Here is a 27,680-nt window from a genome sequence, read left to right on the forward strand (position 1 = left end):
CAGCCTTTGTGCTTGTGCCTGCAAAGTCCCTTGCTGTGCACGTACCCTGTATAGCACTCCCCTCTCCCTACCCCCACCCTGACACATCCTGCACATTCTTATGCCCCACTCTGAAGTTTAAAACCATTATCATCAAAGACCCATCTTATCTCACAGCAACACATTCAGAGAGCTAGTGTGCCCCTAAACTCCCAACTACCCTTTCTGCTTCATTATCACCTCACCTCCTCCGACTCCACCTTACTCTCATCCTCCACCTTTCCCACTCATGGGGAAGGAATCTCCCTGCAGACACCAGGTTAGTTTATCTAATGCTAATGTGACACAAGGATGGCCACAATGGGAGAGAGCTGGAGGCACCCCGCCCTGGCCACGGGGCTATGCACACACACTACAGTCAGAACCTCCTTCTACACGAGTATCTCTCTCCTGGCCTCAGCAATCTGCAGCTCGGGGATTTCTGAACCCGGGAGTGTGCGTTTGGATGGAAAAGCTCTCAAATCATTGCCCCCTCTCCGTGTTATTTACCTGCTATTTGAACCCATGAAAGCACCTAATACACTGCAGCAGGAGTCCAGCACCTAAGTGTGTGCTGAATGAGGAAACACTCCTCAGGTCTGAGCCTGCCACTTCTACAGAGTATTTACTTCATGTTCAGCACTCCAGATAGGATCAGAATTGCTAGGGTTGGAAAATACCTTCAGGTTCACCAAGTCCAGCCATGGGACTGATGTTAAGAGCTTTATTGTATCTGGCATCATTTTACCTTTTCCAATTGGAGGAATGCTAAAATTGCTTGAAAAGTGGTTACTCTGTACCTCTGAAGACTCTTGCCACTTTGAACCTCATACAATTTTACTGTATCTGTGCTGAGAACACTGCAGAGGAGGACTATAAGGTTCAAGAAGCAAGAGTCAGAGAAGGCTGCTATGCCAATGTACAAATCCATGTTAGTTCTCTATTCTTAATAATGATGAACATTCACTTTTCTTTCTTGATTGACCATGAGTTTTCATAGCTGATGCTTTCATCCAGAAAGAATCATCAAGACTTTGCTCTTGAACTGCAATAGTCAGCTAAAATATGCAGACTTTCTAATTATATTAGGGTAATTACATTTTCTTACCACATATGTCACTTCATTTCTATCCTGATTTTCACCACTTTGGAATTCAGTTACTTTTGTAAAGTCTTTTCTTTAATTCTTCACAGTTGTAACTCTTCTGTATAAGTAACTTCATATTGGCAACAAATTTGAGTAGCATAGTACAGCAAAACTCCCTAAGGTGCTCATAAATCCTTGGCAGCAGGGAACAAAAAACAAGGCCAGATTCCCACGGATGATTAGAGGCCCAGGTCCTATAAACCTGGCAACATGCAGGACAGGAGAGGTAGAAGCTGTGTAAGACAGAACATTTATCCCTGCAGGGCAGTTAGAAGTGGGAAGGGAACTATGTTAAGTCCATGGCTTCTAGCAAAGAAATCCCAGTCCTGTACTCCTGACTAGATCAAGTCTCATCAAGTCCTGCAGCACCTGTAAAAGCTGTGATCTGGTTCTCTATTCTGACTTTCTATTTCCTTCTAGAAAAGTATGATGCCAACACTACTCAGTAACCACATATACCTGAATAAACCTTTTCCTCATCAATCCAAGGCCAGGAGCCTCCAAATCTCCCAAATTCTTGTACATCCCTTCATACATTTCCTTAAGCTTCTTTTTGTTTCTCTGAGGTTTTGACAACTCATTTTTGACATCCTCAGCCCAATCCTGCAAAGAGAAGAAAGCAGATGAGTACTGATGTATTGACCCTTGCTCTTCAGTAGGCCACTCAGATTGCACTGGGGTTACTGTATTTACTAATAGTCAAATATTGACTATATTATGTGTGTTTTGACAAAAGAGCAACCAAAGACTATGGAAATATTTTCCTTTCATTCTGTGTCTTGATAAAATGTTTCTACTTTATGATGATAATTAAGTTTATTACTGTAGTGTTTAGGGCTAAGAAAGCCTCTGTGGGGCCAGAAGTGGCACCAAATATAGGACAAGAATCCTTTGGACAAACAAGTCAGAACATAGACAGGGCTGCCCAGCAGGGAAAGGGCATAAGAACACAAGTAAGTACAAAGCACTTACTTAAGTACTACATAAGTAGTTGAACACAAGTAGTCCAAAATTTTAAAGATGGCTACAAATGATAATTCTGTAAGGGTTTCAGAATGATGAAGGAACACTGACTGTGGGGCAGGGCAGAGACCCTGAAGGGGAAGTCTGAAAAGGGCTAGAGCAGAACATCCAGCTGGCACAAGGGAGGGAGTCCAGCACCAGTGAAAGCTGCTCACAGCACCCCAACATCATCATCATCATCATGAGCTGGTGTTGGGCTGAACCACTTCCTGTGGCTGTGGTGTCAACTGAACTGTGTCAGGCTCTGCCCAGTACTTGCTCTTCTGAACAGAGGGAGAGGAATGAAGGGGAAGGGGGAAATTACCCTTTACCCTGAAAATCATTACAGGACTAGAGAGCTGCTCCAGGGAGCGAACAAAATCTTGAACTACTCCTCCTCTATCCAACTTATTCTTGATCCTTTAAAAGAAGAGAAAAATGCATCACAATGCAACAGGAACTACCTGCAGATAAACAATGATCTAGACTGTCTGCTACAGACAAGAATCTGATAAAATAATTCAGGTGTAGGTAGGCAGAACTCTCTTGGAATTCCCTCTTGGGGTGTATGACTGTTTATATGTTGACTAAATAAGCCACACAGCTCCCAGTCCTTAAATTATATGTCCTACTATGAAAATAGGAACTTGGTGGGTGAGTGGAAAGCATGCTTGAAACAGACACAGGCATTGACCAGACCATGCACCCTGTCAGGACAGTTACTGAAGGGTGACACTGTCTGTGAAACATATGACTTTGTATTACTACTTTCAGCAAAAATTTATGCAGAAAATGTATCAAATTTAAGAAAAAGGCAAAATTATACTCAAAATTTTTAAGAGTGGTTCTACAGCACTGTGTGATAGAAACTGATTTTTGCCTGAAGATTAACTCAAGAGTTACTGTATGCCAAAAGGGACAAGGGAAGACTTGTAAGAGAAGCTGCATGTTGCACACTGAATAAGCAGAGAACACCACAGCCAAGAGCTGTCATTCCCAAGATAACATGCATCCATCTCACTGCCCTCTCTGAAGTCTGGTATGAGCACCTATTCTATTTAAACACAGCTGCTTCCTCTTGGTATTAGAAAGATGATAAATGTTCAATACCATAGAATTACAAGGAAAAAGGGGTTGCCTCTCTGCAGTCTTTCTGTTTTATCTTGGGAAGACTTTTAACTTTCAACAGCCTGGGGACTATATGTACCCAACACTTAATGAAATTTCATGCTACCAACCTGAGTATGTCTGACACTGACAGAGCTGATGTATTGCATTTCTGGGCCTTTAAATGAAAACTCAAGAATACCCTCTAATATTTCTTGTGCTTGCTAAACAAAAGAGTTGAGTAGGAAAAATAAATGAATCTGAATTCCTGAATAAAAAATATACAAAAGAATTACTCCAATTGCAAATTCACCTTTCTACAAACTCCTTGTTCTTGCAGCCAGTTGCAGTATCTTTGAAGCAGTAACTTTCACTGCTGATCATGAAAGGGTAGATGAGTGCCTGGGGATAGGTATTTGCAATCTCTTCAACAGTATGTTGTACAGCTACTGCTTCATCCTTGTCAAGTAGTGCCATCATCTGGCTAATCCAACCAATGAACTGCCAACAGGGAACTGAAGAAAGCTGCAAAAACACAGACACTGCTTTCATCTTTGGTCCTCCTCAAAAATACCAAGCATAGCAAACAAACAAAACTGCCTCATGGTGCAGCATGTCAGATAAACAAGGAAACAGAAAATGTCAACTAGGTGTGCAAAACAACCCCTGAAGAAGCACAGATTTAATTATTACTATCACTACTACTACCACTAGTGCTTAATAGGTTTTCCATTATAAGATTTGCAGCCTGGTGATCAATATGAGGCTTTACACTCAAACTTGTAGCTTTTGTCTCTGAATGCAATACAAAAATTTTTGATCATCATATACAAACAACTCAAAAATCTGAAGGAATTCAGTTCCAATACCATAGGGTTCAAGTCCTGGTTTGAGTAAAAAATACCAGGAGGAAGAACACAAACTCCTATCACAGTTTTGTCCTTTGTTAATCTTTAAGCGCTTCTAATAGAATTTAAGATCAGATTGCCAGTATTTATTTCACAGAAAGACAGAGGACAGGACAAATAAATGCCAGGTGAACTCCCTTCCTGAGTGAGATTTGTCAGCTGGTGTCAGGTTCTGTTTGAACTGTTGGTGTTTCTCTTTGGCCACACCTTGTGCACCTCAGCCATTTCTGCTATTTTCTCAGTTCCTTAGGATAACTAACCCAAGTTTCTGCCTCACTTGAGTTCCTTCTCTGAAAGGGCCTGTTGCTCTGGGAGCAGCAGCACAATGACATGGGCTTGAAAAGGCAGGCAGGCCAAGGCAGGAACAGGCATGAGTCACAGAGAAGGTCCCAATTTATCTGTCCCACAGCAGCAGGGAAGGCTCGTGGTATCCTGCCATGGAACAGCTATGGAAAGCTAGGTTGTAGAAGGAAGGAAGGAAGGAAGGAAGGGGGAAATACAAAGGAAGACAAAGCTGTAGCAACCTCTGAAGTGAAGGACAGGGAAAGGTGAGTGACATGGAATGAGTCTGGAAAAACTGCTGGCTTCCTGTATACAGGAAATTCAGTCTACAGGAATAAGATACATTCCTCACCCTAATGCTAACCACCTTTGTCAGCGCACTTAGATTGTTCTGAAGGAAAAAAAAAAAAAAGGACAAAGCATACAACAGTTGTTCTCCAGCAGCTCTCAAAAAAATATTTGGAATGAGAATAATGATAAAAAGTTGAATTTCTAAGAAAAATTTTCTGTCCACATGAATTAGACTCAGTAACTTACAAAAAAGACAAGGAACAATGATGGAATAAAATTTATCTGATTTCCCTGAAGCAAAACTTACCAGTCTAACCTCTTTACGTATCCAACCTCCAGCTCCACCCCCACCTTTAAAATTTGATTTACAGCAACATTTGCTGCCAGAAAAATTGAAGCAACTAACCTCTCGTGTCACTAGACCCAATGTCTCTGCTGGATATCTTTCAATTATTTGGAGCAGTCTAGGAAATCTCAGCCTGGCTTCTCTGGAATTCAGTTTTAAAGCTTTTATCATTTTCTCTACCACAATAGCTGGGAACTGCTGCAGATCCACAGTGTTAATTTCTGCCAAGAGACATTAAACAAGAATTATCAGAAACACCATCACTTGTTTCACGTCTTTGATCATCTGAAACATTCATCTTTACAATTCAGTATTTTTTTCAAGTGTATTTTGTATTTTTACTTTGTTCTCCTTCCCATCTGTTTGAACTGCACACATCTGCAACACATGTACTTGGGGACTGTAAGGATTAGCTTTATCAGGAAGCTGTATCACTGCTGGTATCTTGCCTGCTTTAAATACAAGGCTGCTGAGGTCTGGGAAGGAACAAGGGAGGCATCTGCTGGATATGATATATTTCTCACAAGTATGTGTGAGACTACAATGATCCACCAAAGTAACAGTGGAGGTGAAAAAAGGCATACAAATAATGCTGAACTGGAGGTCAAACTGCTCCATTTAAATTCAAGTTGTGCTGCTCACAGAAATCTCCTGGGCACAGCAAAAGCTCACGGACCACAGAAGAACAGACCTCACAAGCTTAGGAGAAATCCTGACTAACCAAGCAAGCCCTCCTCCTCCCTGCGCAGGTACTGGTCACAGAAGCTGATCAAAGTCATATAGGCATCCACAACTCCCACCACATCCACGTGGTCCATGGAGTGGGACTGCACCTCCTCTTCAGACTTCCTCACAGCACAGCTGAAACACTGAAAAGCCTTCCTGCTCAGACCTGCCAGCACCTGAAATCCAACCATAAGAGGAAAAAAAACACACATTAGCAAGTAGCATTGAACAATCTTGTCTGAAACTGGAGTGTCATCACAAGTCTTGAGTAGATAAAATTTTAACGGTTTTAAGATGTTCTGAGCAGCTGATAAAAAAGAAAAAAATTTGGGATGTTATTTCCAGCAGTGATTTCCAAAATATAAGTTTCCACAATTTCCAATGCAATTATATAAACTTAAATTAGTCTTTGGATATCTTAAGCGGAATTTTTGTCACTGCAAAACAGTTAATGTTACTGGAGCTTTTGGAAACAGTTAAGAGAAAAATACAATAAAACTTTCAGGGATTTCTCCTATTAAGACATATCTACAACATCTGCATAACAGTTACACTTGGAATTTGTGTTAAAAAAAGCTTGCATCAAACTCTTTTGAATCTGATGCCTTTTTTCCTATTATAAATATAGTAATAGTCATCATACATTTGTAATGCAGCTCATGCAATGGGTGACTTGACAGGATTCTTTATAGAATCACAGAAGCAGGAAGGCTGAAAGAGACCTTCAAGACCATCTATCCAACTGCCAACCCAGCACTACAACAATTACCCCTAAACCATATCCAAAAGTGATTCCAGATGCTTTTTGAACACTTCCAGAGACAGTGACTCCACCACTGCCTTGGACAACTTACTCCTATGCCTGACCACTCTTCCATTAAAAAAAAATAAAAATTCTAATATCCAATCAGAACATAACTAACTCAATTTAAGGTCATTTCATCTCAACCTCTCACGTGGGACATGACAAAAGAGAACAATCCTCACCTCACTACAACCTCCTCTCAGGTATTTGTAGAGACAATGAGGTCTTTCCTGAGCCCCCTTTCCCCCAGGCTAAAAAATCCCAGTTCCCTCAGCTGCTCCCCATAGGACTTGTGCTCCAGACCCTTTCCCAGCTCTGCTGCCATTCTCTGGACATGCTCCAGCCCCTCAACGTTTTTCTTGTAGTGAGTGGCCCAGCACTGCACACAGGATTTGAGGTGCAGCCTCACCACTTCCAAGCACAGCAGGACAATCATTGCCCTGGCCCTTCTGGCCACACTAAATGCTGTAACTGAAATTAAATAGGTAGGTAGAAGGAGACTACCAGGGTCAGAGTGCTGCTTAATACTAAGCTAAAATATGGCTAAGCTTCTTGTTCTTACAGAAATCCCTGCTATGGCAATCTTACTCATCTGACACAAAAGAACTTTTACATTTTCTTTAGGCAATCTAAAGGATGAAATGCTCTTAAGAATGAGCTGATAAATGAAGCTTGAGCTTTTGCTTAAGTTTCCACACACCTGAAAATTTAAAACCTTTTTTCGCAGGATTTCTTCTTGATCTGCTTTACTTTTAACACAAAACACAAATTAAAAACTCATTTTTTTCTTTTGTTTTATACTAATAGGGTTCATATTCCCTGAAGTGATCCTGCAAGAAAGATGGTGAGGGACTTTTTACAAGAGCATGTAGTGACAGGACGAGGAGCAATTGCTTCAAACTGAAAGACAGTAGGTTTAGATTGGATATTAGGAAGAAGCTCTTTGCTGTGAGGGTGGTGAGCCACTGGAAGAGCCCAGAGGAGTTGTGAATACCCCATCCCTGGATGTGCTCAAGGCCAGGCTGGAAGGAGCTCTGAGCAACCTGGTCTAGTGAAAGGTCTCCCCGCCCTGGTGGGGGATTTGAATTAGATGATCTTTAAGGTCCCTTTCAATCCAAACCATTCCATGATTCTAAATGCAAGGGTCTTCATGGTGGCTTTAAAAATAAGTAGAAATAAGCCAGCAGTAGTAGTCCAAATTCTTAATCCATTTGAAAGACAAGAAATTAATGCAACAACATCTGGGATTACTGACAACAAATACAATTTTAGTTGCAGCACAGTCTGGTACTGTATTCTTCAAATGCACACCTACCCAAAACAGGCAAAAACAATCTGCATGTGCTCTGCCTTAAAAATCCCTCTTCTCTCTTCCATTACTTAGATATAGTAAGTGTATCTGTATTATAAATCTCTTTATCAAAGGGAATAGTCTGGCAGCCTGAAGCAGGTTACAAATGCCCAGCTAAAATCAAGGCATTCTTTGAGGATCCCAAGCCTTGTTAGGCCACTGTGCATGCAGTCTTCCCTCTCCATTCAAAATGCAGTTACAGAGAAATTCAAGAGCATTCTTTCATTTAGAAAGGTCAGAGTGATGCAGAACTCCAGGAGAGCAAAACCTTGAAGAAACAGTAAACAGAGTCTTTTTTTTTTTGCCTTCCCCGTCCTTCTTTCTCTATCTGGTGTTGCTGGACAAATCACTGCTAAGAGCAGACAGGTACATGCTTTGTATTTGTCCATAGCCATCAGTACTTACTGAAGTAGTGACTTGCAATAATAATGACACCGAATCTATTAAAATATCTTCCACTCTCATTTACCTTTTTAGGGTTCTCAAGGCTTTCTCCTGATATTAGTGATATCTTTGCAGCCTTTTCTTTCTCAATTTGCTCAAGACATCTTGGATCCTGACTAAGAGCATTGGCCATGATGTGATATGTGGTACCCAGAAGAAGATTCTGGTTTCGGAAGGCTGTTATGTTCTTGCTGAGATAGTCAGATTTGGTATCTTCTGTTGGAATTCAAAAACAAAAGTTGGTAACCGGACAACAAAGCACCTTTTAAAACAAACAAGGTGAAGCAAAGGCTGTTACCCAGCAGGGAGATGGTTTTGAACACTGAGAGCAGGCGCTCAGGAGAGCTCAGGCTGCAGCTGCTGCTGTGAGTGAAGCGGCAATAGGCGCAATTCCACCTCACCAGCCACTCCTCCCTCACTTTGGCTTCTCTGCGCAAGTCTTTCAGGAGCTTCTTGGCCACTGCAAAGCTGTTCTGTATTCAGATTAAGAGAATGTTCAGATCATATATCTGAAGAGGAGTTAAAACCTGCCCAAACTACCAAATCAGGGATGAGAAGATTTAAGTAACACAAGTAAAGTTGGAGTAAGGCAAAGAGATGTTCACTGCTTGCTGGGTCTCATATTCAGAACTATATTTGTGCTAGTGGAGAAGTTTGAACACCAAATGAGAAGAACAGAGGTTTAAACAACTGAGAAAATAATTCCAGCTGCACGAAGCATTTAACTGCTCTGTAGTACAAATACATATGGGAAACACAACTTGATTTAAGATATTACTATGAAAATCATTTATATTTGTGTATTGATGAGGAGTTTAATACAAGTAACATTAAGGAAATCTTATTTTTCACTTACTCCTTCAAGAGTGTATAGTCAACAAAGTAATAATGGATTAGCTTATCAGATTGCTTAAAATAAACTCTTGTTAATGACTGCAGATTTCTGCAGCATCTCAGAAGATGGGAGAGCTTGACTTAGCTATTCATTTTGTCTCAAGCTTGAAACACCATTATCAAAAAGGCTGTTTCAGTCATTTCCACAGCCAAATTCAACCCAAAATTTCTAAGTCACTTAACTTTAGTTCTTTGCTAGTGTTAACTAACAATAATGGAAACTGTGAAAAAAAAAATCAGCATTGCTGATTGAAGCAAATTATACTAATTCAATCAGAATTCGATTTGTTTTCTTGTACAGAAGAGATTATTTATAAATAAGAAGCATAATGCTTGATTGCAAGCATCCCTTCCATTAAACACTGAAACATTTCAGATACTTTAACTGTACTTTAGAGTGTCCAAAACCATCTGTGGATCAAAGGGGACTTCAGGCACGTTTCCAGTAATGACAAATTATCATCAACTTCATAATTAACATTTATACATTTGTTTTCTTTCATTGTGGAACTGACTTTCTTGAGCTTTCAAAATATCCTGGACAGCAGGGTCAAAAAAAGACAGGGTTTGCCCTGGCAAAAGGTACCAAAGACCACCTAAAAGGCTTTTCCAGCTTTTTCTATGTTTTTTTTCTCAGCAAATTGGAAGTTATCAGACAGTATATTCACCTGTTTCCTGGCACTTTCTATCATCTTCATTTTCATATTAAATTTGCAGCTTTTAATCATTGAGTGAATGCTTTCACTCTGTTGATCCACTTCCATTTGGTCACCAGCACTGTATTCTCCATCCACCTCCATACTGTCATTGGCCTGATCAGAGGGAAGTTTCTCCTGCAGTTTGTCAAGAAAGAAACACCTGCACAACAACAACAGGGGTATAGATCACTCTGGCATATATATTCAAAGAAATTAATGTTTGAAAGTTGATTTCCCTAACAGCAAACAAAGCGAATAAAAAATGTCAAACTACAACTATCACCTTCAGCAGGGCTAAACACAGGCCTCAGAGTCTGGACACTCCTAACAGGGGTCAGGCTGACCCTGAGAGCATTCAGGATCTTGAACTGCCAAGTTTAATATTAGAAAATGTCCATAATAGAGTGGGATTTTTTTGTTAGTTCCTTTGTGCAAGCTACAGTCCCTAAGTCCACCAAGCCATAACTTGCATTCCAGCTTCACAGATGTGCAAACAAACAGGAGTCTCAATCACTTAGTGTGAGTGTCAGGCTGTATTTTATGTCAACCTGCTATTCAAATGTTTATCACATCAACACTTGCCAACATCAAAATCCGTGCTACAGAACAGATCAGCAACCACACAAACCTTTTGAAAGGGAATGGCCATGAATCAATGCTGAATCCTGTTACTCCACAACTGGTCCTATCTAATTTAATAGCACATCTCATTATGTAGACTGTTACTCAAAGCAGAGGACAGCACTACACTCTGAAGTGGCACTTGGCACATTCTTTGTTACTAATTTAAGATGAGACAAAGGTTTTCTAAAAGCACAAGACGGGCTTAAAATGCTGACAGCCCTTCAAGTCATAAATAATTTGAGACTTTTTTCAACAGGAAGCCATGCCATGTATTCTGCCTAATACTGAACTGCAATAAGCTCCTCTGTAGCCATGCTTTCCTGACACCAAGACATAACAAAATAAATCAAGAGCACAGTATGCATCAGCAGAGCTACTGAAGAAGCTATCACACAGGAAAGGAGGACTAATGTAGATTTTCACTGGAATGAATTGGGAGGAAAACAGACACTATGGCAAGGACAGAAAACTTTCAAATTTCAGAAAGCATCCCAGTTTCTTCAGAGCTAATCCATAGGAGTCTCCAGAGAGCCTTTGTTCATTCTAGCAACAGCTGCACAACAGAAGTCTCCAATTAAAGCACTGATCATTAACTTTCCCATAAACAGGTAAAGCACTGAGAGTGACAGGGCTAGGCTTGTTTTGTATGCTCCTTCATTTTGGAACTGCCTACAAAGCAGGCAAGTATTTTTATTCATAACTGATTTGCCTTTTGGGTGGTGTTTCATTGAGCAAAATGCAGCTAGTCTACTCAATTACAAGTGAATATGTTTAAAGGCTGCTGCAATGGGCCATCTTACACAGTGCATATAGTGAAAGATGCAAGACAATGACTAAACTAACATCTATGTTTCCCTATCAAAATACAATTTATTCCCTGGCCATTTCTCAACCTATTTTTGCTCCTCACCACAAGCTGGTCATACAAACTCCCCTGTTATATAGAAAGCTACTACCACAGTTGAAAAAGAAAAGAAAAAGTCATACACTGGATCAAAACCCTCCCAGACAAAAACAAGCAGCATTGGTTTTCCAGCACTTCCTGGAACTCAACAGGCAGACAGAACTTAAGCTAACCCAAGAATGCAATTTTACCGATTTGTAATGATATCATCCCAGATGTTCATAGGATCCATTTTAGCATCTGGATATCTGCTTGTCCAAGTTCTGAGAAGTCTCTTAAGGGAAGCCTCTGAAGCTAAGTTACCTAGAAATCAATTAAGAACATTTTAAATGCACCCAAAGCCAAACAGCATGAAAACAGACTAAACAAAATATAGTCTAACATTCAAACCAGAGCACTGCAATTAAGCAACCCATTTGTATTTCTGGCCTTGCACTAAAAATGCTACTTAAGGATCATCACATTACTTTTGTTTATTGTTGAAGCACAGCAATAAACATGATTTTATTGTCCATAAGGATATCTGTGTCAATTGCCACTGGGGATCACCATCAGGTAGTTTCCTTTCCATACATGAACATGCTGGAATATAGTGGAACTGTTAACCAAGTTTAATATCTAGTTTGGGTTATGCACATAAATGTGTCCTTCAGCCCTATGTTAGTAGGTGCAACTTATATACCACATCCATTTTTTTCCTCTCTGCTGCTATTTACTACCAAGAGTCAGTCCAATAAAAGAGGTTAGTTTAAAACTTTGACACATTCAAAAGAGATGCTTAACTCTTATCATAAGAGTTATGCTAATTAAAATTGCAATAGAACACAGAGTTATGTTCAGTCCTATCTTACAAAACTGTAATAGGTCTTACTGTCAAAAAGACAGTAAGAATTCCAGCCTTATGCTTCTTCAAAAAGCAGTTCAGAAATTCAAAGTTCAGGAAACCACAATTATTGAACACAAAAGGAAAATTGCTGAGGAAAAAAAAAATCTTTACTTCTCTTGGTCATAAAAGTGATGAAATCCTGTATTTCTGTCAAAGCTTGTACAGACTGCAGTTTGGTCATTCGACTTTGATATAACAAGGAATCAATACTGGAGTAGCTCTGAAAAGAAAGGGAGAGAATCAAAGACAGAATTTAAAGCATAGTTCTGTTCAGTGCTCTAAAAATTATTGATCTGATGCTGCTGTATGTTATGCTTTAGAACCCAACCTCTTACAAGCAATTTAATAGCTGATAATCAAGAGCAGCTCTGCTTTAGACAAGCATAGAGGTATATTCTAGCTGCAATTCCTATCCTAGATTTTAGCAAAGTCCTACAGTTTAATCAAAACCAGGTAATGGATGGAAAGTATAACTTGTCAACACAACACTCTGCAAGCTTGTTATGGGGACAAGAGACCCCTTAAAAGATGAACAAAATAAAATTTGTATTGTCTGCACAAACTATTACTCTGAAAAATGTACCAAAGGTTAAATTGGCAAAACAAAACAAACTAAAACAGGAGGATGCACTCCACTGGCTCACTCACCTTTCATCACTTCAATCAGTGAATTTATAAGTTTTGTCACATGACATGGAAGGCAACTAAATTTCATTGCATTTGAGTGTTTCTCTTGAGAGTATAATCTAGCAGCAGTAATAGCAACAGCAGTTTCATTGTTCCAGTTCACACAAAAAAAACATACCAGAGACAGAAGACATTACTACCTGCATGAAGATCTGCATGCCATTGCTAATGTAATATTTGGCTCTGTCAAAATCATCTTGCAGGATATACAGGAGACTAAGTTCTTGGCTGTAGTGCATTTCTATAATGGCTTTCTTCTGTTCTGTCTTCATTGCCTCATCAATAAAGGTTAGCAAAGTCTGGTCATTCTCCCCACTGAGCAGTAATTTCAACTTACTGCGTATTATATAGGGCAGATATGTCTCCTATAAAATGAGAACATGGTATTCATTTCTAGGAATGGAATAATGGATGATCAAATCTTTTGTTATCAGTGGCAAATCAAGTGAATACAAAAATATTTCAAAATTTTTAAAAGCTGTTTTCCCTTTAGACAAATTCCTATTTGTTAACAAATCACAACAGCCTCTTCCTATAGCTCAAGAAGTTGGTAGTAAATTCTACCAGTTTCAAACTCCACAGTTTGGTAGCTCTTAAAACAGGAAACAAATATACATGAGAAAAGCAACAAAAAAAGACTTGTAAAAGGAAGAAGGAGGTGATAAAGCTGTTCCTATGGGATCTACCATAGACTTGAGGTAAAAATAACACATCAAAAAGAATAGAAGTAATTGTTTAAATTTTTTAATATACTGGATTCTCCACTAATTTTCATAATAAGTAACCCAAACACTGAAATGGACTTTCAATAACCTCAGTACTGTAGGATATCCCTGCACGGATAAAAATGGTACAGTATCAATGAAATAATTTCTAAAAACCTGAAAAAATGGATCATTCCATGTTTTGCTTAGGTCTGGAGGTTTTCCACTATCAATATTAACAGTAGCACAGTACTCCAGAGACTTCCACATTGTGAGGTGGTCATAGCATTCCAGAGATGCAAGTTCCCAGAAGTCCTTCTCTGCTTCTGTTGGCTCTCCATCTTGCCAGTCTTCTTGGGAGAGTGCCTAGGGAATGAATTTGGAGGAGAGAATAGTGCCAGATTCCAGCCAAGAACCTGTTTCAATTATAAGTCATCAGCAACTTAACTGTAATTCATTGTTTCATAAAAGTATCTATCCATTCACCCAGAGTATGACAGCAGCATTAAATGCAGAAAAATCAAACTTGGCAGTGTTTATACATAAATTAATTTCAGGTAGCTGTCCTCAGTAAATCCATATTTTGGAAGAGTGAACATTTCAAAAGAAGGTTAGAGATCTGTCTTCAATTTTACCCACTGCAACTCATGCCATGAACACATGCAATTTGCTCTCTCAGGGTTGTAGTGTACCCATGTATTTTTATTTGTCTGCCTATATAATTGCACTTTTTTCTAATTTGATTAGTTTTAAGTCATGAGAGATTTATGAAACAAAAAAATCTTCTTGTCGTTTTACCTTATCATAATATTGAGCTGCTTCAGCATAATCATTTCTTGCTTCTGCCAACAAAGCTTTCTGTGTAATTTCCTTAGTCCCAATTTTACCACTGAAAATGCCACGAAGGGCATCATAATCCCCAAGGGATCTGTAGAGCCTAGTAGAATTGAAAAGAGAAATTTTCTAAATAGCTCAGCAGATGTATATCAATGCAAACAGACGCTATCCAAATAAAAATTCAATAAGTACTAATACTATCAGCTTAAAATAGTAAATTTTTAGAAAGTATTTCTTATGTAAGATCAGAAATACATACTTAACTACATAAACTTCATCTTGCAATAGCTGAACTATGGAAACTCCTGAGTGGAATGAACAAGATGTTTTTTAGCAGTCTGACTTCTTATGAAGTCAGCACCATAGGAGTGCAGTTTTAAAGTCTAGCTGCTCTCACTGACAGTATTAACTGAGAAGAAATTAAAAGCATATCTAATTCTAAAAGACAGAAAAGACTCAAAAAGAAATCCCACAAGCCATAAAAACAGGATTCTTCACAAGGCAAGTCTGGCTGAGAGTAAATAGCCTCAAACAAGAATTTACTTAGCAAGCTCAATCCATCTGATGACATCTGGGGGCAGCTCCATCCTCCGGCGCATCCTTTTGGAGGGGGGCTCCTCTGCAGGGGACAGAGCCATCAGGGCACGCTCCAGCAGGAGGATGCCCACTGGCTGCTGCAGACTTGCAAGGCAGCTCGTGCTCACATTAGCTGAGTCCAGTTCCAGTAGCTCTCTGTGCTGGTAACTCATTTCCTGTGAAACAAAACAACAGGTGAGTCTATTGGTGTAAAACTATACAGATCACTCTTATAGTGCAAGCTTTGGAAATCAGCCATTCGGCCTCCAGAGGTTCCCAACTCAGGGAAAACTGGAATCTTCTTCTTCTGTGCTGTTGCTCTATGGACAGAGTAACCCCATATACTTTGGCTCCAGGACATAGAACAACTCTCTGGACAGAATCACAAGGAAAGTGGGGGAGAGGTGGATGGACACATTGACAGCTTGAACTTTTCCTTCTGTTTGTTGGCAGGATTTTGCCTGCTGTGCAGCAGCTGTGCTCCACTTAGCCCATTCAGTGGTGCATTCCTGCCATAAGCCAAAGGCACTATTTACTATGAAGTCTTCTCTGAGCTGGAGGTTTTCTATCCACACACTCAGCCAGTTTTAGCATATCACAGCTTCCTGTTAAGAGTCCTCTAGTACTGTACTCATCTACTCCTGCTCAGCTTAAATACATGATAATATTTCCCATTTTATCATATTTAACAATATATTATAACTTAAATAATAATTAAAATTATATTAAATAATTTAATTATTTAGTCCAACAACAGAATCTCTTTTTCAGGGATAAACATTATTGTATAGCTGAAGTTTTCTTTTTTTTTAAAAATACTTAAATAATTTTTCTAGACACAGGTAAATAAATAAAGAAAGCAGCATGTTTATTAAATCCAGTGTTATGTTTTTCCTTTGTTTTCTTTTCCACTGAGAAAAGTCACAATATTATCTCAAATAAACAGGAGAAAAAAATTCACAAGATGGAAGAGACACAGTATAGCTTTCATTACAAGAAACAGCAGCACATTTTAGAACAAAAATTAAAATCAGATTATTGTAACACAGCATGTTCAAGAATACTGTGTAAAAAATAAATCACTGTTTGAAAATTGAACAGGAGACCAAGAAAATCCAAGTTACATTTCTCTGATAAATGACAGTCACCACAAAAACTACAGACGAGACACCTGGCATAAGCAAACTCAAGACACAATTTGTAGAGTTGGGACTCTCATACTAATAAATTTGTGCACAATAAAGAAAGAGGGAAAAAAAAACACAGTCTCTTGTAGCTTCCTGAGTTACAAATCAGGCAGATCCCAATGAGAGGTTGGCATAAATATTTCAACTACTATTAAGGCAATTTAAACTAGCTGCACACATACCCCAGACATATTCACTGACTACCAACTTTTAAGGGTTACATCAGGAACACAGTGACAACTGTGACAAAGTCTAAAACCCTAAGAAAAATTTTGCTAAGGCAAGACCAAAAGCCCTCCCTCATAACACAGGAAAAAATGTTAAGAACTGTGCAAATGTAATGGTATGCCCCAAGAATGAATATCCTCCCAAATTTAAAATTTACAAATGTCATCTCACATCAAAGGAGGTATCTTTCTATTTAGTGCATTTTGGTGACTATTTGATCACTTATCTTCTCAAAGCAGAGGGGATGTTCCCTGCTCCATATGCAACAAGTACTGCTTACTTGCACTGTGTGTTCAAAGATAGGGAGAATGGCATCCAAGCTGGCCTGGCAGCTAAAACACTTCTAAGACAATTACATGTTCTTCAGAGGCCAAGAATCTCTTTGGAGGCTATGCAAACTTTTGTCATGGAGTTAACCTCTTTTGGCATTCCAGCTGGTTCTTAATCTGCCCTGAAAGTGAATACCAGAGCTTCATAGTCAATTTTAACATGATATGTGGTAAAAAACAACTCTTTTAACCCACCAAGTTACTCTGATGGGATGCGAACCTGTAGAAGATTAAAAAGTCAAACAACCAGAAGGAAACAGCAGTAAAATAGGAATACATTCTGAAACCAGCCAGTATTTATTACACTGTTGGTATACAGGAAAGAAAAGCTGTACTTCCAAATGGCCAAGCCACTAGGACAGTCTTTGAGAGTCACATGAAAGCCCTGACACTGCTGTACTCTTGCTCACAGCTTGATCAATGTGAATTCAATTCCCTACTGGGAAAAAACTTCCTCTCACTGCTTGCAGGCTGTTTGGACTTCAGGATATTGTACTTTTGTTACTGATGAGGATGGCAAGGAGACGCTCTTATTGCTCTTACAAAGTCCGCATTTTTTATGAAATTGAACTTACCAGCTTCTTGACTCTTCATTTTATATCTATTCAGAAAAAAAAAGTAGCCTAATGCAACAGTGTTACTAGCAGGGTCTAGACAGCATAATTCCAACACAAATAATGTCATCAAGACAGAGAACCAACAAATGCAATTCTCTGTCAAGTGGGAATATTAACAGATTGCTATTGTGAGACGCTGGCTCAAGAAATACTAAGACAGCCCAGAAAAATCCCCATAGTATTTGACCTTTTATGCAGCTGCACAGAAAAAAGTAAACAAGAAATTACATTTTTTCAGATGTGTAATTACAAACACTAAGAAGCAAAGTTTCTCTCTTTTCAAACTAGATGGTTCTCCTGTATTTGGAATGACACCTACTGCCACAGATTACTTAAATTTACATGACAAAAAAGAAACCATTAGCTACCACTGGAAAAAAAATCTTTTTGAGAGCTAGGAGTCCAACACAAAATCAATACAATAGATAAGAATCATTAAATACAGTGACAATGGGTCTGTAACAGGTGCTGGGACAAGGTTTTTTCATCTCCCTGAAAACTGTGTTAAAAACAAATTCACAATCTAATCCAGGTCAATATATTTTCATAACAGAAAGGCTCATGTTTCCTTTCCAGTGAAACAACTGTGATGCACCCACTCATCCTCTGGTGAGCCCTCCCTTCATTACTGAAAATCCCCAGTCGACTACTTCAGGGGACTAATTTGAAAAAAATAAACAAGAGAGGCTAACAACAAACGGTCTGACAGCTACTGATACCCTCAAGACATCAAAGAATTCCTCAGTAAGCACTTCCCAGAAACAGGAAGATAAGCAGGACACCCACATAACCCTTTCAATTGTTCTCAATTCCCACTTCAATTGAAATAGCTTTCATTTGTAATCAAACCTCTTCTTGTTACTGATGCAATTAAAACATTAAAAGGTGACTCAAACTCTAGAGATCAGAAACCATAGAAACCTTCAAAAATCAGTTCAGAGGTATGAACTACCTTGTTCACCTTAAGTGTTGCTTGAAACACCCATTTGGGCAACAATTCCCCTTCCATGTCTGTCTAAGCTTCAGTGACTGTATCTGACCTTCACTACCACTGGGTTTATCACACATTCAGACAGACATTATAACCAGTTACTTTCATGCCATATATCAGGATTTACCTGGATGCACGCAATGAAAGGTGGGAAGTATGACAGGCTCATACTGAGGAAATTATTGAAGTCGTTCAGCAGCTTCTGGACAATGGTGCTTTTCTCAGAAGGGTTTTTAGATTTTTTTACCTCATGAAAGATTCCACTAAACAAACTGCTGAAAAGTTGCTTGGCAAATGTTGGATCTTTCTGTAAATTACCACAAAAAATTGGCAAGGTCAGTGAATTCTGCTGTGACACAATAGACTACTAAATAAGATCAAAAGATATGACCCACCCTGAACCTAATCCCTTAACCCTCCTTGAGAGTGGACTATTTAGTCTGACATACATCTCACCTGTGCTGGGAATTACTGCACTACCCATTCAAATCCCATTTCAACTCTTCTATTTAAAGAAACTCCAAGGCAATACAGGTTTTCAGGCTAGAGTGTTAACTGAGAGGGTGGAATTTGCAATTTTCACATACTCACAACTCCCATTACAGGAACCAGACACCCAATATCATGTTGGGGACACCACAGTCCATGAAGTGAGTTTCAGAAAAAAAGAAGACATCAATGTGTGAGGAGACCTGGTCCTAAAAACTGAGTCAGCTAACAGAGAGACAAACAATTCCATCTGAGACTTAAAGGCATTTTTTCAATCCAGAAACACATTTCTGTGTTTAACATAATCTTATGCATCTTGGTCTATCATGGGTCTGGAATTTGGTCTAACTCTTTATCTAAGGCTATTCAGAGAACTTGTGAGTGTGCTACTTCCACCCTTTACAGAGAGATAAGGGACTATCAAAAGCAATGAAATACAAAGGTAATCAGGAAGACTGTGACTTCCCAAAGACTGTAGAAGGGGATTCAGACTACTGTTCAGTTCAGCCTATAGCTTCTACCACTCTCATGTAGGAAAAGGAATATTAGATCAGCTTTACTGAGCAGTTTGAGTCCAGTCTTAGTCACACTAAATTAATTTGTATTTTTACAAGTCTATTACAGACATATAATAGAAGAGAAATGGCAGTTTTGTTACTGAACAGTGAGATGCCCTTTGCAATAATGTCTGCAGAGACCACCATCTGTTTCTCAAGCAGAGGAACCTGCAGGAAATGGACAACAGCTGATATATCCAGTCCTCAGCTGCTCAGGAGAGGCAAGAAACAAAGCCTCTCCTCTGAACAGTGCAGCAGGACAGGGGCAGGAGAAACATTCCCTCAAAACAGTCTTTAAATGTGTATCACAGTGGTTGACTGCAAAACTACAAATCAAAGTGGTTGCCCAGCTACATGACACTTTGCCTACAGGACCAGAAAACTTCACAAGTGACATGTGAGAAGCAGACAGACCTGGGCAAGGCCCTGCAGAGGGGCAATGAGACTGCAGTATTCAATCTGGATGTCAGGAAGGTCTCCCACACGGTAACTTCTGTACAAAGTAACCTGGGCATCATACTTCATCTTCAGCTCAGATTTCATCTCCTGAAATGCATTAATCATGTTAAAAAATAGTTAGAAAATGGTCAAGCTGTGCCAGGAGAGGTTAAATTAGATACTAGGAAAAAGCTTTCACTGAAGGCATGGTCAGGCTTTGGAACAAGCCTCCCAGAGAAGTGGAGGAAACAGCACCACTGGAACTGTTTAAAAGACAGAGGATTTTGTTGGGTGCATTTTGGACTGCCATACAGAACACATTTACAGGTTCTCCCTTGCAGGCTGGGAGGAAATAGTAACTTCAGCCTGCAAGTAAAAATAAATGGGCTAAAATAGGTGTTTGTGTGGTTCTTCCAGACATAAGTTCTGTTTACACAGTTGTCTGCATCTGCAGAGTATTATAGGAGTGTCTCAAACTGGTAGCTCTCAGTCCTGGGTTCCTTTGTTCTTAGGACTAAATGCTAACATTTTTTGACAATAATGTGTGTTATTTTTAGTAACAGGAACCTCTGAAAAACTGCTACAGAGCTTAAAAACACTTAGATTTATTGTAAGAACATAACACAACTAGGAAACCCACAAAGTAAGTTAGTTCCTGGGCTTGATAAACAGTCAACAAATGACTATGACTGACATTCCTTCAGGTTAAAAGTTCAAGCTAATTCTGGTTAGTCCATCAGCTGTACCACATTTTTGAGTCCACCTTCAGACACTGGATAATGTTCTCCAACTATTTCTGCAATGTATTGTAGCTCTAAGGCTCCTAGTTTCCAGACTGACAACTGTAAAGGACTTGCAATAGCTTTTAGGGACTCCCATCACATAAAACCATTTCATGCACTTTAAGTGGCAGACTGGAAGTGTTATCATCCAGCTCTTTTCTCACCCATGTTAAGTAACATAATTTAGCTTTAAGGCCATAAATAGCATTATTTCCAAATTAAACCTTCCAAAGCTCTTAAAGTAGCAACCAGTACCTTACACCTGCACTTTCTTCACAAAGTTACTACAAGAGATTAAGTACAAGACTGCAAATGGCATCAAGACTTAAAATTTTAAGCCCATTTGGACTGACAAACCTTTTCTCTTTTCTGTTCAGCCAGACTTTTTCTGGCATAAATCAGACTGAGTTTGTCTTGGTCCTTCAAGAAACGTCTTCGCAGTCTTAGAATTTCTGCTCGTTCTTCTATACCTAGGGAACATATGATCATGTACACAGCTTTCCTTTCAGATTTGAGGCAAAAGCATCATATAAAAACAAACATCACCTTTGTATTTACTAGCTTACCACCTAGTCTCCTAAATTTCCTAGCAAACAACTCAATGTGAAGCCTTTCAACAAGCCAGCCAATGTTAACAAATTAAGTTGCTCTTAGTAGAAGAGATATTTATATAGAGGTATTTACACAGAGGAGAAGAAGCATTTACGTAGAGAATTCAAGTGCATGGGTGAGGTATAAAGATCAAACTATTGGACAGGGAAAAGACACTAAAACTCATGAACAAATATGCTCCATATGCCAGATTTATTTTAAGCTCTCAAAGGCATGTATGGCATTAGAAGTATATTCTAGAAAGTGTGTAACTCCCTAAATAAAAGAGGTGCTAAAAGATATTAAAAAGTTGTGCAGTAATAATATTGTACTGTATTCTTTAAGTTATGACTACAGAACTGCCACTAGATCTACTCCTGCTCAGGACAGGAAAGGCCACTTAACTGACTGTCAGTTCATTCCACTTCCTAGAAAAGGAGAGTGAGCAAACAAAAGCACACCACTGTAACTGGCATTTTCCTGGATAGAAGACCAGGGACTAACTAAATGGTAGACTGAGCTCTCCATTTCTGTAGTTCTGCATGAACTACAGGCCATTATTCATAACTTCTCTGCAACACCGCTCAGGTACTGAAAAGGTTGATCTTTACAGCTCTGTGCCAGAACTCCTAATATAATCATTTTGGTCAAGATTTAAATGACAAAGTAGACAAGAGTTAAAGAGGGAGAAGGATCCTAAGTCACTTCAGAGCAGTACAGATATTTTTCACTTATTGACTGGGTGGAAGAAGGAGAATTCTTAGAAAAAAGCAAGGACTTCAAATGACAGATTGCAAAATGTTGGAGATCATGTCAGCACAGCTGAAATGGTTTAGAAAATTCATTTAAAGAGATCTCTTCTTAAAAGAATTATATTCAAAACAGAAGGATCAGAACAGTCTGATATTCATGCTGTGATGCTCTTAAGGAGAGGTAGGAATGATCACAATGACTGGGTTCTGATCCAGTCAGTTCTTTCAAACAGCAACATATAATCTTACAATTCCTAGCAAAAAACTAGCTTTTTGTGACATGTCATGTATCATCACACACTCCTGGAAACAAAATCTCTCAAGGTGAACCTCAATTGGACTGTCTCAAAGATAATAGACTGCCAGTCAAATAACTGACAAGGATAGTTTACAGAAATTGCACAGTAAGGCTTACAGACCTTTAGTTTTGCTGTCCACTTCATCTCCAGGCAAACCCAGCCTTTTTTTCCCAAAATCTGGCCCCAATGGTTTAAAGGTTGCTTGTTTAAATTTTTCACTCCGTTTGCTAATCAACAGCATGGATGAAGACAAGGATTCAGAGGATGAAGGAACTGCATATTCTGCCAAAGTGTCAATGCTACTTCCAGTTAGCCAATTAAAAGAACTTCTACCACCTGTAACAAGAAATTGCCAAAAAGCTGTAACATACTCAGATAAAAATAAAGCAAAAACATCTATGAGACAGGTATTTTTTCTCTCCCCAAAAATATAATTTTCTAGTGTGTAAGGGCAGAACAGATTTCAAGCTGCTAGGTAAGACAGAAAACCTGCTAAGTTTCTTTTACATTAGGCAGAACATAAAATATGTATGAGACTAATAAAAATGTGCTATTTTTTCTCATACTACACACACAAAAAAAAAAGCCCTTAAAAACAAAATATCAAACTCACTTACACTTCTACATTAAAAAATCATTTACAAAAGAAATTACATCATTCCTACAGCAAAAAACAGTATTTCAGAAAGCACTGGTCTGGACTTACTGCCATGCTGTGTAGGTGTAAATTCATATTGCCTTTGGGTAGCCCTCACTTGCCCACCAACTGACCCAGAAGGAGAGAGGGATCTTTCCTGGGACAAATTCCTGTGTGTACTTGGGGAAGCCTGAGTCTCCACAAACATTGGTGTGAGCACAGTACTTCGGTAACGCCAGCTGGAATCCACCACAAAGTCCTATGAACAAAGAAAGATTTTAAGTAGAACAAAAAAGATGGAACATTTCTTCATTGAGCAGGACAGCAGAAATTACAGTCCAGAAATCAAAACACCCTCCCAGGCATAGGGGCAGAACTTGACTATATATAAAAAAACCCCCAACAAACCACAAGAATGTAGAAGTTCTTCACAGCTCAGTAAAAAAAGGTCACTAATTTTAGACTGGTCAGCCAAGGACTGATTTACAGCTCTTACATCAATATTCCTGTTTCTTGACAGTATTTCTCCAGTTGATGGTACTTCTCTCTGCTACCCTCTTTTTTAGTATTTCAGTTCTCTACAAATCAGCTATATATTAATTAGATATATATATTTAAAAGAAAGTGCAATTATTGCCCCCACAAAATAATCAAACTTCTGATTCTTGCACAACTTGCAACTGCTGCACCTGTTAACTTTGCAGCACAAAACTCTTTGAAAAATGCCTTTCATGATGCCATTCTTTTCTAAGCCATAGCTACATTAATAAGTAGAATTTGTCACACAGTTGCATATAGGACAGCACAGTACAAAATTCACCTGAAATTTGCATTCAGACAGTGGATGCTCAAATATTTTTCTGGAATAGTCCGGGCTCTTGCTAGTCATTTCAAGCATAAAATTTGTGATTAGACTCAAGTACTGTGTTTCAATCTTGGTGGAATATAAAGAACTTAACAATGACAGCATGCGGTCAAGAGTATTTGTGGGCAACCTTGTCTCATGACTCCAAAAATTCCTAACAATTAATCTGTAAAGGCAAAGAATAAAGTTATTCTTGGTTATCTTCAAACAGAATCCCACTTCAAAAAAAAAGCCTAGTTTTAAAGGGAAAAAAAGATAAATCCCCAAACCCACAGCAAAAAAACTCCAAAACAATAAGGTTTTAAGGCCTTAAACTAACACTTACATGCCACTAATCTTCCATTGAATTACACCAAATTCCTCACTCATCTGCCATATTTTGTGCCTCATATAAAAGGTTTACTCTGAAAAAATTGTTTTTGTCAAGTACTTTCTTCTTGAGAAGTGCTATGGATGGAGAAGCACCAAGATCACCTTTTAATCTTTTGCTTTCACAAAATAAATTCTATAAATCCAACATTTAATTTATTATTATGTGTTTGTGCACAGCAGGGTCCTTATTCAAAAACTCTAGAACCTTAATGCAGAATTAGGTTTAACACAGTGAAACAACCTCCCCTTAGAGGTTTGTTTGAATGCTTCACTTACACTTGGTGTAACACCATGGAGCACAATTTTATAAATTAACTTATTGGAAGAAGAGAAAATGGTATTACCTCAGTGTTACTCTTTTATATTGAAATACCTAAAAAAATACTAAGGATCAACTTTTTTGCATCAAATAAAGTAAGAGAAATGAAGGTATTTTAATTTCAGACACCTATCAAAACACTCTTTACTCACTGCAGTTCAGCATTCTCATCAATCAGTCCTTGAAGCAGCATTTCTTTTGCCACTTTGAGTATCTCCCGAGAATCATCATCTGCTTGACTTTCTGGATCACTGATGGTAGGAAAAAAATATCCCTTAATGACTTATTTCAAACAATTCATAGCAAAATAAGATGATGGGGATGCTGGGATAAAAAGGACGAATATGCCCTCTGAAAAAAATCTCAACTCGGCATGACAAAATAACGAGGGCTTCCTTACCAAAAATGCCTTGTATCTTCACTACTTATAAAAGAAATTATCTAATAAGCTAACTAATATGTTAGGTATTTATTATGAACTTTGCAAGGTTGAATCTGAAAAAAAAGGCAGAGAATGCTTTTCACAAGTGATGTCAGAGTAGAAATTGATTGTACTTTTTTTTGGCAATAACTGTCCATTCAAAGAGTTATCTTGGGGAAAAAGCACATAAAACCCAACTAAGGTAATTCAACAGCAACCCTCCTGCCAAACTGAGTATGTGCTGTTCCCTATTCTAAGGGGTCAAACAGCAAGACCATCTTTATCTACCAGATGGAAGCATCCAGATCATGCCCATGTGCCTTAATGTATCTTCTATATAAAAGGAAATTTCTTTAATGTATAACTTTCACTAGTTACAAATTCCAGCAACAAGAAAAAAAGCTGGAGCACCAAAGTTAAGATCTCTTATGCCAGCCTGCTGTGGTGATACAAAATCCTAGTTCTGGTCCAAGGATTTATCCCTTAACTGGAAGTGATAAAATTGTCACCAAAGGCCAAAGTCAGTTAGGCAAATCACAGACTCTGTTCTTCTGACAACTGGTAAAATCCCTCAGTAAGAGATATGAAGTTGGAAGACTGTTACAAACACTTTCACTCTGCCTGAGACAATCCACTGAAAGACAACATCTGCAGTGAACACACACCTGTAATTATCATAAATCCACATCAGGATATCATACATGCGCTGCCGACATATCACAGAGGGGTGAGAAATGAACCCTGTCACTCCAGGCAGAAGTTCTTTAAGTTCTAGTGGTTTTAACTTAGACAGCATCTTGTACACTATATCCAAACAAACCCTTTGTCTTTCATCATCCCTAAAAGAAGAGGGGGAAAAAAACACAGTTACATTGCTTTTCTCATCATTGCTACACACAGAACTAGAAGATCAGTTTATGTTTTATCAACAATATTTGGTTTTGCATAAGGGGCTGTAAGTAAACACTTTTGGACTCAATCTAAGAGTAAGAATATAAGTAAACTAATACAAACTACAGAAATTTACATCCCACTGGTGTTTCACCCTCAGACTATTTTAGGAGTGTTTGCTCATTTTTCACAATGAACTGACCATCTTAACTCCCAGATTACATTAGCTCAAATTAGGGGAATAATGACCAAAAACTGAAGGTGAATTATAAATGCTTCTGAATGTAAAAATGTTGTGGGCAGCATAGAAAATGTTATCAAGAAACTTAACTACTCATCATAATCACATGACTACTTACCTATGATTCATGATCTGGATAAAATCTTTACTCCTTAACTGCAAGTGGAGATCAGGAACTTCTTCAGCTCGGCACATTATTACTTCCAGACAAAAGGTTTTCATCACACCATGAAGTTTGGGTATCAAAAAGAATACTGCATTCATAAACCTTAACATAACCAGAAGCCCACAAAGAAAAGCAAGTTATTCTCTATTGTTCCTCTAGATTTACAGTCACAGCACATAAATCATGACACACCTGTCAGCAAGAGGTGGAAAATTCTTAACAACTTTATTCAAGCACTGAATAAACTTATCATGTTGCGTGTTCTGATGATGCTTCAATTGTTTTACAACACAATCATAAACTGGATCTTCAAGTATCTGAAAATGAGAAAGACAAGGATACTCATGAAAATCATAACCACCTTAAAGAAATATGGTTTTGCTGCTATACTGCTTGATTCTTGTGCATTTAACTAAGCAAAATCCAGCCAACTCATCTTAACCTTTATGATGCTTCATGGGTCCTGTACAGCTCTGACTGGGTAAAACACATGATTGTTGCTTAAAAAAAATACATTTAGGAGCTTCCTTAGATTGGTTTGGAACCAATACCTTAATTTTGTAGTAAAAGCTGCTTAGCATGCTTATATAAATAATAAGCAGCTTCTCATTCAGTATTCAAGAATTCCAACTATGAATGCAAAAAAATCAGATATTTTTAGTAAAAAGGTGAAAAACAATCAGCAACCTGTAACTAACATCAAAGGAATAAGCCTTATCCAAGATAAAATTTACACTACCTTTGCTCATTTATTCAAAATACTGCTTATAATGGAACAGAGAGAGACTTCATGAAGACTTATGAAATATGCTCCACAAACTGTGAAAGAACAGCCAGAATGAAATTAAGTGGAGAAAGAAGCAAGGATAACGAGGAGACAAGGAAGAATAACCTACAAGGTCAGGCTAATACTCCACTCAGCCAACAACTTGGTATTTTTGTCTTGAATAGCAGTTACAGAATTATGTTTAGGGGGAACACAATATCCTGTCTGCATTTTATCCTCTTTTTTTCTTGTACAACCCAACACAGATTTATCATTAGATTAAGAATCTTTGCTGCCTGTTGTATTTAGAACCTGTCCATGACATTTTTTTGTGCACGAATTTACCTAATTTCCCTTTGAACCTGCCGATCTGTTTACCCTAGAAACTTTTCTGATACCAAACTCCAGAAGTTCCTGAACTACTGCATCAAGAATTGCTTCTAGATGTGTCTCAAACTGACTTCTGTGATCATCAAGCACAATCCATCAGTTCTACCACTGCAGG

General features: G+C 38.5%; 1 protein-coding gene across 3 annotated transcripts in view; it reads right to left on the reverse strand.

Moving 5' to 3' along the window:
* PRKDC (protein kinase, DNA-activated, catalytic subunit) overlaps window positions 1-27,680 on the reverse strand; it is a gene marked incomplete at its 5' end in the record, with an annotated part of 81,230 nt that overhangs the window by 8,988 nt on the left and 44,562 nt on the right. For 2 of the 3 annotated variants that reach the window (XR_013773515.1, XM_079299377.1), the window contains 24 exons: window positions 1,625-1,768; window positions 2,500-2,587; window positions 3,588-3,799; window positions 5,162-5,322; window positions 5,823-6,003; window positions 8,453-8,643; window positions 8,726-8,900; window positions 9,990-10,179; window positions 11,739-11,850; window positions 12,545-12,653; window positions 13,261-13,485; window positions 14,002-14,190; window positions 14,623-14,761; window positions 15,205-15,413; window positions 18,717-18,896; window positions 20,050-20,181; window positions 21,213-21,325; window positions 22,618-22,833; window positions 23,204-23,393; window positions 23,955-24,165; window positions 24,843-24,941; window positions 25,777-25,950; window positions 26,362-26,511; window positions 26,602-26,726. Coding sequence is in view for 2 of the 3 variants with exons in the window: in XM_079299377.1 (XP_079155503.1) it covers window positions 1,625-1,768; window positions 2,500-2,587; window positions 3,588-3,799; window positions 5,162-5,322; window positions 5,823-6,003; window positions 8,453-8,643; window positions 8,726-8,900; window positions 9,990-10,179; window positions 11,739-11,850; window positions 12,545-12,653; window positions 13,261-13,485; window positions 14,002-14,190; window positions 14,623-14,761; window positions 15,205-15,413; window positions 18,717-18,896; window positions 20,050-20,181; window positions 21,213-21,325; window positions 22,618-22,833; window positions 23,204-23,393; window positions 23,955-24,165; window positions 24,843-24,941; window positions 25,777-25,950; window positions 26,362-26,511; window positions 26,602-26,726 (3,915 nt within the window). The remainder of the gene's footprint in view (window positions 1-1,624; window positions 1,769-2,499; window positions 2,588-3,587; window positions 3,800-5,161; window positions 5,323-5,822; window positions 6,004-8,452; window positions 8,644-8,725; window positions 8,901-9,989; window positions 10,180-11,738; window positions 11,851-12,544; window positions 12,654-13,260; window positions 13,486-14,001; window positions 14,191-14,622; window positions 14,762-15,204; window positions 15,414-18,716; window positions 18,897-20,049; window positions 20,182-21,212; window positions 21,326-22,617; window positions 22,834-23,203; window positions 23,394-23,954; window positions 24,166-24,842; window positions 24,942-25,776; window positions 25,951-26,361; window positions 26,512-26,601; window positions 26,727-27,680) is intronic. The other variant, XM_079299378.1, reaches the window with a different exon arrangement.

Source organism: Erithacus rubecula (genome assembly GCF_903797595.1).
Source record: "Erithacus rubecula genome assembly, chromosome: 3".
NCBI classification, from domain to species: domain Eukaryota; kingdom Metazoa; phylum Chordata; class Aves; order Passeriformes; family Muscicapidae; genus Erithacus; species Erithacus rubecula.